Consider the following 13,384-nt stretch of genomic DNA (forward strand, 5'->3'; position numbering starts at 1 on the left):
CAATCCTTCATCCTTAATCCTTATCCCTTTTTTCTTCAACTTCTTCCTCATCAAAATTCCTCTGTTTCAATTTCTGCAACACTTCCCGACGATGGAATCGTTCATCCTCCGTTCCATTTCTTCGCCGTTTCTTCTCGAGGCTACGGATCTTCGCCGGACTGGATCCGCTTCCTCTTCTGCCGTTCGTTGTTCTTCCAGAAGCCATGCTTATATTCCCAAGCTCGAGCCCTTCAGCCGGACCAAGCTCGACCGCGCCATCAAGGAGCCGCCTCTGATCGAGAAGTCTGAAAGCGAGCTTGCAGGTTTCGCTACTTATTTTCGAGGAACTCGATTTTTTGGACCGGTTGTTTTCTGTATGGAGTTTTTGTGTTTATGATCTTTGCGAGTTTTTCGTCTTTGGATTGATTTAGATTATTGTTCGACGTTGGAAGGAGACGACTCGTATAGCTGTTGGAAAGCGTATTTCGAGCTTAAAGATCTTGAGGTGAGTTTCTGTGGATCATCGATTAATTTTGCTGCGAGTTTTTCTGTTATTTCGTGTTTGATGATTTTTTTTCCCCGAATCTGGTGTACTTTTTGAAGAAAGGCTTCTGGACACCAGACTTAAATTTAATTGATAGGAGGAAAAGAGATTCAATCGTGATATTGTTTTGATTCAATTTCCTATCCTTCTGTGTGTTCAGAAAGATTCGCCAAAACAAGAAGTGGAGAAACTGATTCTCCAAGCGGGCGGCGTGAAATCGCTAATCGGATGCTTACACGGCATCGCAGCCATACACAAGAGGAAGGGAAGCGAGAACAACGCTGCGAAGCCATTGAACGGCGCGGAAGGAAGAGAGACAGGTTGTCCAATACCAGATGGATTGCCCAAATCCGCAGAGGAAATGGAAGAAGAAGAGCGAGCGAGAATGCCAGATTCGCCATTTACGAGATTGCTGAGAAGCAAAGGTACATTCCCTGCTTGGTATTCCCCTGCACCCGATCACGAAACAGATTGAACACAAACAAACAAACTTTTTTTCATGAAACTAGGTTTTAGTTTTGGCAGATTGAATTCGGAGTTAATGAATTTTCTCTGTAAATATTTGTTATATAAAATCAGTGATTAGAGGTACAGCCTTCTTCTGTATATGTAGTTTGATGTCGGTTTGGTGTGGGTGTTATATATAAAAAAACAATTGCTAGCAACTTTTTAAGTATTTGAGATTGAATTATCGACTTTTGAAATGATAATATTATTAACCGAGGCAGAAGTATGGATGATCCGTGCTCAATTTGATTCAAGCAAACATTTCAAAGATTCTGACTTTGAAATTTGTCCATCTTCTTGATTAATTATTCATTAGGTTAAACATGGGATCCTTGCTTTGAAATTTGTCCATCGCCCTAATTTTTCATAGTTGTGTTGGTAGCAACGTGGACTTTTAATCATGTCTAATAAATCTGTGCAACTTTGTAGTTAGTTTCTTTAATATATTATTTAAAAATTGTGTGACTGTCTGATGTCAAGCTTAGTGGCAAGAGTTTATTAGAAATTGTTCAATAAACATTATCATGACGTTTAAGTACCTATGAGAGATTTTTAGATCAAATAGGCACAACTTTAAAAGTCAAAAGACTAAAGTTATTAACTATTATCAAATCTATGCTTTCCTTTATTTGTAGTTTTTTAATAAAAAAAAATGTTAAAAGTTGGAGGTCTTTGTGCTATCAAGCAATTCAATGCTTACACCTGACTAAAAAAAATATAAAATAAATAGTAATAAATAAATATCAGTGCTTACACCTCGTCCCAATACCTTTGGACCTCTAGTATTTAGCTTCGATTGTCTATTTTTGAATAAAAAAGAAGTAAAAGTTGTATATAAAAGTTAATTTTTCAAATTAGTATTCAAAATTTTAATGCTGTATCTATTTTTTTTTATCTTTGTTATGCATTTTTAAAATAAATAAATAATGTTTTTATCTTGGTTTATAGAGAAAAAAAAAACTAGAAACAAGAAGAAATTTTCTTGATTTTGTTGTCTTATAAATTTATAAATAGTTCTATGAGAAACGATGGACAACCATAATTATTTTTATAGAATTAAAATAAGAAAGGAAAAAAATTTATCAAATGAGTCATTAGCATTTTACTAAAAAAAAGAAGAAAAGTCACTGTCGTAAAGCAAGTTGTTAGCTATCAATCGTAGAATTATAATTTTCAAAGTCGACTTAATTTAACAAGCAGAGGTTAGCAATTTTCTCCCTCCGAGTCTTCCCTGAGAAGGATAGTCTCCGTGGACATTCTCGTAAATTACAAAATTCAACAATAATGGAGGAAAAAGATCATTTAAATTAAATGTAAGCGAAAGGTTCAAAATATTAGAACTATTCAAAATAAAAAAAAATTAATACAAACAATTTACTTTATAAGTTTAAGACATTTTCGAGCTTTTAAGTTAAACAAATATGGGCGGGAATTAGACCTTCCAAACCAAAAAAAACAAAAACAAAAACAATGACAAAACAAAAGTAATTTATATATTCTTTTAATTATTGAAGTTAAAAATTATAATTATAAAAAGTTCTGAAAGTACTGCGTACTTGGTAGACGGAACATAGATCATAAACCAAAATTTTAATCTAACTTAAACATTATTTAAAGTATGTTTAAGTCCGATTGTAGTTATTTTGGTCATTGTGGTTTCGATTTTGGTTTCTATAATTTCAAAAGGTTCATTTTGATTTATATACTTTTAAAACGTCTATTTTGAACTTTGTAAAGTTAAAAAGCGACCATTTTTGTCATGTTTGCAAAATTCTAACACGAATTTTATACCCCGTCTAATAAAAATTGATGGTTACATTTCCACAAATATACTTAGTGGAGTGTTATGTTAAAATTGTAAAAAAAAAGGGACTAAAATAATTACTCCTTAAAAGCACATTTTCTTAAAAGTACATTGATAAAATGAACTAGTATAAAAAATAAATAGATCAAAATAGACGTTTTGAAAATATAAGAACTAAAATGAACCAAAGTAGTACTTATGACATACTTTCCGATCTACCTTTCATACACGTCTATTCTTTAATGGGTCTACATTATATTTATGTCTATATGCACACCTATGATCTGCTCACACTAATATAATTTTTTTGTTAATTTATGTCTATTATTTTTAGTCAAGTTAGGCTCAAGTTAGTAGTTCCATAACGGAACAACATTTACGTATAGTAAATGATTAAATCTCATTCGTGAAGCTCGAATTTTGGATACTAATGTACACAGGACATGCAAAACAGAGTTAGCATTCTGACATTATAGTCAATACTTATTCAATCTATACTCAAGAGATAATATAGTTTCGTGTACCTTACGTGTGGGGACTTCTGTTTATATAGGTGAACTCTCGATAGGGCTTCTGATAACGGTCCAATAACTATTCTGACTGATAATTACAGCGTCTTGTTGGAGAATGTCTGGTGGTTTGTGCCTATAGGTGCTCTCGGTGCTCTTCAAGATCGTTCATCCTTTGGGAAGGTTAGTCAAGTGGTGGAATATTATGGCTCGGCTCGACTGGACTTGCCTGCCTTACGCAATCACTGACTGACGTTCTGAAGTTCTAGGTCTTAACGCTCTCCGCGCTGTCTCACAACAAATCCACTTTGAAGTTGACTTATTCGCTCGGCCAATCGTCAGAATGTTGTTGGAAGGATAAGATCCATCCACTTGGATATTTCACAGTGCATAATAGTTATTACAGGAACAGTTGGATATTTCTGTCGAAGTCCCAATTAAATTGAACCCCTTTTGACTAATTGACTTCTGTATCCCCTCACACCTTTAAAATAAAATCCATACATGCAAATTAGATTTAATTTCACAACCCAAAAAAAAAATAATAATAATAACTCAAAACGATGCCGAATTTGAATCTCCTCCTCCTCCTCTTCCTCTTCCTCTTCCTCTGTTCTTCAGTAGCCAAAACGCGATCAGATCCGGCGCCGCGGCGCCACCACTTCGTCCTGGTTCACGGAGCCTGCCACGGCGCGTGGTCGTGGTACAAGGTGGCGGCTCTGCTCCGGTCGGCGGGGCACCGGGTGACGGCGGTGGACATGGCGGGGTCCGGGATCGACCGGAGGGAGGCGGAGCGGCTGAGATCGTTCTCGGAGTACGTCGGGCCGCTGAGGGATGCGATGGCGGCGGTGGCGGCGGAGGAGAAGGTGGTGCTGGTAGGGCACAGCCAGGGCGGGCTGTGCATCTCGAAGGCGATGGAGAGTTTTCCGGATAAAATTTCTGTGGCTGTTTTCGTCGCTGCGGCTATGCCCGGCCCATCCCTCAACGTTTCTTTTCTTCTTCAACAGGTAATAGGTATTATTTTATTATTCCCTCTTAACAAAAACTTGTCTTTTGTTTAAAAAATATTTATATCATTTTAAAAGTTTAAAAGTTGTAGTGCAGCAAACGTTTTAAAAATTGACTCGATAGAATTCGGAACAACGTGGTAATTAGTGTCGTTAATTAATTAGAATTTTAATCATAAGTCTTATTTACTTGTAATAACTATCTACTCTTCTTTCCTTCTTGTACTAAAAAATTAATGCTTGAATCTATCTTAAATCAAAATTATACACACACATATATATATATTTTGTTAGTACAATCTTAAAAGTTTAGATATATATTAAAAAAATAAATAAGTAAAAAGACGAATTAACCTATATTTTTGTCCCTTTTCTTTTATTGCAGATGCTTCGGAGGGTAGATTTTGGGCCAGACAGTCGCTATACATATGGTAATGGACCGAGAAACCCTCCAACAACTTTGACATTCGGCCCACTGTTCTCGGCCTCAAAACTCTACAACAATAGCCCCAAAGAGGTAATTTAATCACCATCTCAAGAAAGGTTAGATGGTGGATTTATGATATGAAAAAGTTAGAATGTCCTATAATAAGCGTGAGGATGGAGTGAACTCGAGCATACCTCGGTAGCAATTGGATCTATTCCTTTCCTTGAGGTTGGAAGTTTAAAGTTCCATACTCTCAATTTCTTATACTAAAAAAAAGTATGAGGATGGAGATTCGATATTCTGACCTTCTGGTCAAAAGTACCATCATAGCCCGATCCTCATTTTTAGTATTTTTTGTGGAGTAGAATTTCAGTGAATTATTTCTAATGATCACTGAATTTCACGTTTCAATCAGTGTTTTTTAGTTACTTAAAAAACAATGATTCAAACTCCCCGCAACAAATAAAAGTTTTACTACAATATTATATATAAATATCAACATACACAATGAATTTTAAGAATGAAATGGTAAGAAATGTGTCCGATATCCTTTGTATACTTTTTTAAGGGCCTAATAAAAGGTTTATAATATAAGTGAACTACTCCTTTTATTGTTAATTGATTTTGAGGTGGAACCATGAATATTGATATTTAACTAGTTAACTTACGTTGAGGTTTGCTAAATTTACGTGCTAAATCTACAACTTTGGTTTGCTGTTGAAGGACTTAACACTGGCCAACACATTGATGAGACCAACCCATTTGTTTGGGACACAACAATGGAGCAAGGATTTGAATCTGACAGTAGAGAGGTATGGGTCTGTTAAGAGAGTTTTTGTGGTTTCAGGGAATGATAGAATCATAAACAAGAAGTTCCAATGGTGGGTGATCAAAAGAAATCCTCCTACTGCTGTGGTGGAAGTTAGAGGATCAGATCATATGGTGATGATGTCCAAACCATTCCATCTCTTCAAGAAACTCCATCGCATTGCTCGAGATTATGCTTAGATGGCTCGAGACGACGAATTATGTTTCTATTTAGTAACCACTGTTAATGTCGTTTTTGATATCACGAACTTCATTAGAGTAGTTTTACCCAACATTACATCTCTCAAATCAACTGATTTATATATGTTTTAATAAGTTGAGTTGTGTTTAGATTGAAATGTTAAAAGTAACACATATGTGAGGAGAATAAGAGAGGCAAGGCAAGCAAGCTAGAGAGTTTCTCCCTTTAGCAACCCCAACCCAATCAACAAAATCAACGGTCAGTTGGTCGATTCAAACGAAAAGTCGTTATATGTGGAATTCGAACCATCAATTTCTGGCATCGGTTTATACCCAAAATCGACAGCAACCGACCGATATGCACCCCTGCTCATACTCCTCAATCTTCCATCGAAAACTTCTTAACATATACCTCATCCTCATTCCCTCGGTCCATTCTTAGTGATGTTATAACCAAAAAGAAGGAAACCAAATCTTTTCACAACTGCTAGAAACAGAAAGATCAGAACCCAGAAAAGAGAGAGCAACAGAAGCAGAAAAAAGTTACAAAAAAGAAAAAAAAACACATATATCCCAAGAACAGAACAGAATAAACAGAACAAAAAGATATCAAAACAATGAAATTTATATAAACATATATGAACAAGAAAAGGCTGTATCATTATCATCTAACAAAATAGGAAAAAACCAGAGGAACAGTTGGGTCTGGAAGGAGCTGCAATGGAGAATATGTCATAGGCACCGCCATGAAAACAGAGCCCACTGAGCTAGCCATGGCTATTATAAATTTCACAGCCATTTTCAGCAGCTTCAAACACATTCCCACCTTCTGAACCACCACCATCTTCTTCTTTTTCTTCTTCTCTCTCTGATATGATTTCAGTTCCTTATCCAGAGGAGATGGGCTTTGAACTTCAAAGATTTTAACTTTGAAACTGAGAGATTCTTCCTTTAAAAAATTATGTTTCTTCCACCAGAGGACAAAGGAGGATACTTTATTCATTGAAGTGGGTCCTCCTTCAAAGGACATTTCTACTGTTATTTCCATATGATTGTTGTAGGATTGTATTTGTATCTCTTGTTGATGTCTCAACCACCCACGCTAAAGAAAGTCTTAAACTTTTTAGTCACTTGTACACCTCCTTTCTTCTCTTTTTCTCTTTTCGGGCCATCTACGTGAACTACGACCAATAAATATGTATATTCAAATATAGCTTAATTTGAAATTTTATAAAAATAGTGTAATCCAATTCAAACTCAATCTTAAGATCTAAGAAGTATGGATATAGATACGAGAGACAAATATGACATAAAATGAATATAGTGACATGTCATTATTTATTTTTTTTAAAGACAATATACTATTTTTTTAGTATATATCATTTTTATACCTAATGGAAACTCAAAGTCAATAAGATTATGCATTTTTATGCTTTAAAATGAGTTGGATATATTTTAGTTTCAAAATGTATTGTTTTGTATATATTACTAGATGCGTATATTTTTTATGCTTAACAACTATTCGATATCTGCTTGTTGAATAATTCTTATTAACTTTGTACAATTAGTACGTAAGCTAGCATAGCTGCACAATAATTAGCATATACTAGTTTTCTTCCGATGGGAGGTTCAAACTCTTTATTATAATAAAAAGACATGAACATAATTCATCATCTTAATGTAAGACACTAAATTAAGAAAAGTCATACTCATGTTGGTATAATTAAAGAAATTAAAAGTTGTGCCTTTTTTTAATTACATATTAAATTTGAGCGTTTTTGTTTTCCTTTAATTATTTGATGCTTTTTTTTTTGAATAATTATCCGATGCTTTGTTAATAAGCTAATGTCAATGATTTGAATTTATTTTGGCGTTTTCTAATAAAAAAGTTTAAGTTAATTATATAGGTAATGATAAGGACATCTAACGGTTTTCTTTATCTTTGTAATCCCATTTCTAATTTTTTTTTCCCTTTTCTAAATCACACTTCCTAATCAAATTGTAGAAACTAAAATAAATGATTTAAAAAATCAAACTGTTTTTTTTCCCCTTAAAAAATTAGGTTAAACTTTTCCAGAGTCTTTGAAAAGTGAAAAAAAAAAAAAAAATAGAGACAGAAACGGTTAATGAAAACGCTTATTCTTAAAAATAGAAAAAAAAAGTGAATTAGTTAATTAGCCGTATGAGGGGCAGATTCAACAAATTCATTGACATATATTTTAATCTGTTGGATAGAAAAATAGTCTTACGGATGATGAAAGGTCGGAAGAATGAGGTCTTATATGAGTAGCATCTCTCTTCTATACTTATCCGGACAACACTTCAGCGATGCTTTCCTACAACAAAGATATCACTCGGGTTCGACCTTAAGCACCCGACATTACCGACCTTTGGGGATACTAATAACCGCTTGTCAGATGGTTTGTAAAGTATTCAACCTATAAATAGAGGGCCTCATTTCCGCATCAGGGACGACATTCTTTCTCGGACTCTATATTAAAGTCGAGTTTATACTGACTTGAGCCGCCTCTCTTGTGTAGGTCTTTCCTTGTATTTCAAGCTCTTCCCTCTGTCATAACTTACCCAGATTTGATCTCAATCCATTTTATCACACAAACACACCGTTTGTATTTCTTTTACTTAGTCCTTATAATTTAAATAGTCTCAATCCAATCTCTTACATTTTAAACATTGTTTTTAATTCTATCGTTTTTCATGATCAATGTAAAAATTAGTTGATAACCAAATTTACACCATAGTTAAAATTAAGTCACAAAGGAAAGCTTCTAAAATTTGGTAGATAGTAACTATTTTTCTCTCAGATGAACTAAGACTCTGTTTACCTATTACAAATTGAAATAAAAATCAATCGGAATGAAAATGTTATTCATTTGATGTTGCTTACCAATAATTTTTTGAAATCTCGAAATCAGAAATTCTTTGATATTATTTACTAAAACGGTCTAGAATCGGAACATGAATTAGATTTATAACTATTATACCCGTTTCTTTTTCTAGGTAATTATAGAGACATTAATGTGATATTTTTTTAATTAAAATATCAACAATTTTTAATTTATTTGATTACTATTTGACCGATAGTAAATAATTTTTATTATAACAATTTATTTAATATTAATAAATAATAATTAATTAAAATAAAATTACATCAACTAAAATAATTTCTCGTTATTTAATAAAATATAATTATTCTAATATTTAATAATAATAAATTACATTTTAAAATTTATTGATAATTAATAATACCAAAGTAAATTAAAAAATTAAAAAATTAAAAATCTCAGCTATAGATGAGAAAGAAAGAATACAAGTTGTAAACTAATTATAATAAATAAATGAGGCCATGTAAGAAAATGAGATTGATGAGGTTGCAGAGGATAGATGAAATTACAAAATTTGAGGTGAGTTCACCATTTAATTTTATTTCTACACCTAAGAGGTTGTGAGTTCGATCCGCACCCTCACATATTGTACTAAAAAAAATTCGTTCCTACAACCTATTGATATCATACATGTAAATAATTAACTAATTTTTTTTTAAAATCCTAATTCCTAACCAAATTTTAGAAACTAGTGAGAAACTTTTCCAATAAGATTCTTTAAATTTTCATATACCATTTATTACTTTTGAAATGAAAAAAAAGTGTGAATAATAAATTAACATATACAATATCCAGAGTAGTTGAATAATTAACTTTAGAATTTGAAACAACTTAAAACAAAGCAGAATTCATTAAAGAGACTAATACATTGTTTATAGATTAATTTTTTTACACTATTTAAATAATTGTTTTTTGCTTCAACATAACTGAAAATCAAATAATCAAAATCAAATTAATTTGTTGATGGATTAAAATTATATATTATATATTATCCATCAAAAGTTGAAGGTTGAAATCTTTAGTTGTTGTTGAACTGAAAAAAATTAGTTATTAAATTTATAATTACACCAACCATTTATATATTCAAAATCTTAAACTGCCACCCACCACCTTCTTTTACACAAATATAAAAAAGAAAAACCCAACCCACACAATTGGAAAGATTTGGAAGTGAGAGAGAGAATTTTTTTATTATTTTATATATATTTTTCTTTTTCACAAGGGCTAAAAGAAGGAAACAAGAGCAAGAGCTACTAATAAGCAAAACAAAAACTATACATATAAACACACAAATTGTAAATAGAAGCATATTTCAATAGGTAAGATGACATTATTTCCTCCTCAAAATTCAATATTTCTATCCTCCATCCTGTCATCCTTGAACTCAGAAAAAAAAAAAACACAAATAATCAAGTCTTAATTAAGCAACCAATACAACTCCATAATAAGGAACAAAAGAATAAGAAGTTCGCCGAATTGAAAGAGAAGAGAAGGAGACCGACATGGGAGAGGTTGTCATCTCTGTAATAAATTTGACGACCATTCTCACGAACTTCACACATATTTTCAACCTTTGGAAGATCATGTCATCTCAACAAAATGAAAGAATAATCTCAAGTTATTCTATGAACATTGTTCTTCTCCTCTGCCTGTCTCTTTAAATATATATTGTTAGATAAGGCATTGGATCCATATTCTTATCCAGATTTCATATGTATCTGGTGGTTCAATTGTAGGATGAGGGTATTAAATTTTTAGGTCGGAGAAAGATACATTTTTGAATCATATTTGGAATATTGACAAACTTTATTATGAGATTGGGTCCACAACTAGCTCAACAATATTGTCCATAAGGGCATATATTATTCTCTTAGATTTTTGTGTAATATGTTGAAATTATATGGACACCAGGGATTCTAGATTTATGAATAGAAACGAAAATGTTTAGTATCATTCAATCGCTTCTAGTCTGTACAAGTATAGTTTAGCTGTAAAGATATATAATTTCTTCTTTTGCAAGGAATTACCAACACGACCCGAACCAATTCAAGTCTGACAGTGGTCGAGTTATGGGTCAATTTTAATCAAACTTTGTTGCCTTTTTACCTTACTTGTGCAACTCTCCCCTCTCTCTTGACACAGGCACGGTGGCGATGACAATCTAAATAGCATGACGACTCTCTCTTTAGGCACATGCGTCAGCAATCCAAAGGTAGATGCACAACAGCCTTGCGTCTTACATTTTGGCATTTTACATTTTTGAACTTTTACGTTTTTCCATTCCTAAATTTGATTTGGTGATCTTTTATAGAAACCCTAACCTGTTATTAAAAAGAAAATAATTAAATCAAATCGACCAAACCTAATTTGCATAGAACTTATTCGAATTGGTTCGATTTTTCTCTCTGGTAAAAAATCGACCTAATCTAACCTAATTACACTCATACAAATCTCTATACCCCTACATTTTGTTGTACTGAAACTTTAAAATCACCTGCAATATTGTTTTTTTTGTCCTCTACTAAACAAAAAGGTTTCTCTCGTTGCACACGTCTTTCTATTTTAATTTTTTTTTAAAAGTTCTCTTATAATTAACATACTTCTTTCTTTAAGAAAGCTTTTCCTTCGTCCGTGGTTAAATATGCATGTGTTACTTTATAATATATGATTTTTTTTAGTACATATAAGGGTGGGAGATTAAACCTACAACCTCATGGTTGGAGGTATATGTCAATTACTGTTGAGCTATGCTCGCTTTTGCTCTATTATATATGATATGATATGACATACAATATAATATAGGAAATCAATGATTTTATTTACTTCTACAATAACTTTGTCATAATCCTTTAGTAAAACTTATTTTACTTTGATACCCCACTACATGCGTGAGTGCAGGTTTTAAATATTATTTCGATCATTATATTTTCGATTTTGGTATCTATTTTTTCAAATTTTGTCCATTTTAATTAGTCTTTGTTCTAAACGTCTTTTTGGACTTTGTATTTTTAAAAAATTCTCATTTTTATCCTTTCATTTTTATTTTCATTTCTTTTGATTATAATTCTTAAAATAACAATTCATTCACTAGATTTCTTGAAACGTGACCATAAATGTGTATTAAAAAGTTCCATTATGTATAAAATTTGTGTTAAAATTTTGTAAATAAAGATCATGATGATCACTTTTTAAAGGTAGACCACAACAAATGTTTCAAAAATATATAGACTAAAATGAATAAAAATTGAAAATACATGGCTCAAAATAAAATGTTCGGAGAGTATTATGAACTAAAATAAACTAAAAAGTCACCAAAATAATATTTAAGTTTATACTTATTAATTGAATGATGTGACACCTTTAGCAAGATTATTAAATCAAAAAGTATCTAGGATAGGCCACTTATTTAAGTAGCTAGATGCTCTTTCTTTAATTTCTCTTATCTTAACTTTCACAAAAGAGTTGATTTAGTGTAATATAATACATTTAATTTAAAACTTAGCCCTACCAAACCCAACCATAAAAATATGATGAGTTCTTATACCTATGGACGTAATTATACCCTAAATTTATGAAATTGTTGCAATTAAATAGTATTGTTAACGAAGTTATAATAGTAAAGTTTAATTACAATGATTTAGTGAATTTTGAGTACAGGTAAGAGCAATTGTCGAAATAAAAAATTAGATAGTGTGTTGTAACACTTTTCCATATAATTTATTTGAAATACTTTTGGTTCTATATTTGAAGTAATGATTTGGTCCATTTTTAAATTAGTAATAATTTAGTGCTAATTATACATTAGTAGGTAACAGTTTAGTCCCGTAAAGTTTATAATATTTTTTAACCTAGTAATTAACACTTGTTGAAGTCGGAGAATAGGATTTTTATATTTAAAATTAAAAGAAATTTCTATCATTCCATATTTAGATAGAATTTGAATTTCTCCCTCGACCAAGTGAGTTCTTTTAGAAAAAGTAAAATTTTTTGGTCCCTAATACAAATTTCTCGACAACAAAGAATCATAGTGTATAGGCAAATCCCATAAATCACAACAAAAACAAAAGGCCAACTCCAACAAAGCAAAACAAAAGGATGACAGTTACATGTTTATATATATCGAGGAGTTTAATGAATTAAGTGGTTTTAAATTTCAAAGTTGGGAGCGTATGTTTGAAGATAAAATTAATTAATGAAATTACGTCTATAATCCAACATTTGAATCAATGATATATTAACTATCGTCTAAATATTTAGATATATCTAAAAAAAATTTACTATAGAAGTCCCACTTAACTCGAAGGATATAGTTCAGTTGGTAGAGCTCCAATCTTACCGTTGGATTGTTGAATCTCAGGGAGAGTTCAATCCTAAGTCAGGATGAATGCTAGCGGCATGCTTATTTTTAATTCTTAGAAGTATTTCATCGCTTACTACGCTCTTCCTAGTATTAAAAATACTTTAGTAAAAATAATTAAAAAGCAAACAATAAAATCTGAAACTATATTCCTTTATATGGCGCATAAGGATTTTATTTATAAAACTATTTTGTCCAAACTTTTCATTTTTTAAAATAATTATGATCATAGAGTTGAATCAAACCAACTTAATTTTATAGACTCAAGGTCGATTGAATCTGAATTAGGGCCAGCCAATCTGTAAAAACTAATTTCATAGTCTATTATATGATTTTTAA

The 13,384-nt window shown here is 31.7% G+C and overlaps 2 protein-coding genes and 1 long non-coding RNA gene across 4 annotated transcripts; 2 read left to right on the plus strand and 1 right to left on the minus strand.

The window, feature by feature from the left end:
* Positions 1 to 1,211, plus strand: MEE14 (maternal effect embryo arrest 14). Its single transcript, XM_022292846.2, has 3 exons — positions 1 to 302; positions 411 to 484; positions 684 to 1,211. Exons 1-3 carry the CDS (start codon positions 92 to 94, stop codon positions 996 to 998), a joined length of 600 nt encoding a protein of 199 aa, XP_022148538.1. The 5' UTR covers positions 1 to 91; the 3' UTR covers positions 999 to 1,211.
* Positions 1,212 to 3,743: 2,532 nt separating this feature from the next.
* On the plus strand, positions 3,744 to 5,935 carry LOC111017157 (methyl jasmonate esterase 1). The gene is made up of 3 exons (XM_022292839.2): positions 3,744 to 4,350; positions 4,736 to 4,867; positions 5,501 to 5,935. The coding sequence occupies exons 1-3, from the start codon at positions 3,907 to 3,909 to the stop codon at positions 5,783 to 5,785; spliced, it is 861 nt and encodes a 286-aa protein (XP_022148531.1). The 5' UTR covers positions 3,744 to 3,906; the 3' UTR covers positions 5,786 to 5,935.
* Positions 5,936 to 6,392: 457 nt separating this feature from the next.
* LOC148212763 (uncharacterized) lies at positions 6,393 to 10,437 on the minus strand. Of its 2 annotated transcripts, none has more exons than XR_015789441.1 (2): positions 10,191 to 10,437; positions 6,393 to 6,966 (listed from the first exon to the last, which is right to left on the minus strand). It is a non-coding gene; the product is annotated as an uncharacterized LOC148212763 (long non-coding RNA). The 2 variants fall into 2 exon arrangements; XR_015789440.1 differs by lacking the exon at positions 10,191 to 10,437 and adding an exon at positions 8,035 to 8,837.
* Between the last annotated feature and the right edge of the window lie 2,947 nt (positions 10,438 to 13,384).

Source organism: Momordica charantia, assembly GCF_013281855.1.
Source record: "Momordica charantia cultivar OHB3-1 chromosome 2 unlocalized genomic scaffold, Mcharantia_2.0 BLBB01000002.1, whole genome shotgun sequence".
In the NCBI taxonomy this organism is placed as follows: Eukaryota; Viridiplantae; Streptophyta; class Magnoliopsida; order Cucurbitales; family Cucurbitaceae; genus Momordica; species Momordica charantia.

Coding starts and splice junctions, on each gene's coding strand:
- MEE14 (XM_022292846.2), top strand. CDS start 92: ATGGAATCGTTCATCCTCCGTTCCATTTCTTCGCCGTTTCTTCTCGAG. Junction 303..410: donor GTCTGAAAGCGAGCTTGCAG/GTTTCGCTACTT, acceptor GGATTGATTTAG/ATTATTGTTCGACGTTGGAA. Junction 485..683: donor TCGAGCTTAAAGATCTTGAG/GTGAGTTTCTGT, acceptor CTGTGTGTTCAG/AAAGATTCGCCAAAACAAGA.
- LOC111017157 (XM_022292839.2), top strand. CDS start 3,907: ATGCCGAATTTGAATCTCCTCCTCCTCCTCTTCCTCTTCCTCTTCCTC. Junction 4,351..4,735: donor TTTCTTTTCTTCTTCAACAG/GTAATAGGTATT, acceptor CTTTTATTGCAG/ATGCTTCGGAGGGTAGATTT. Junction 4,868..5,500: donor ACAACAATAGCCCCAAAGAG/GTAATTTAATCA, acceptor TTGCTGTTGAAG/GACTTAACACTGGCCAACAC.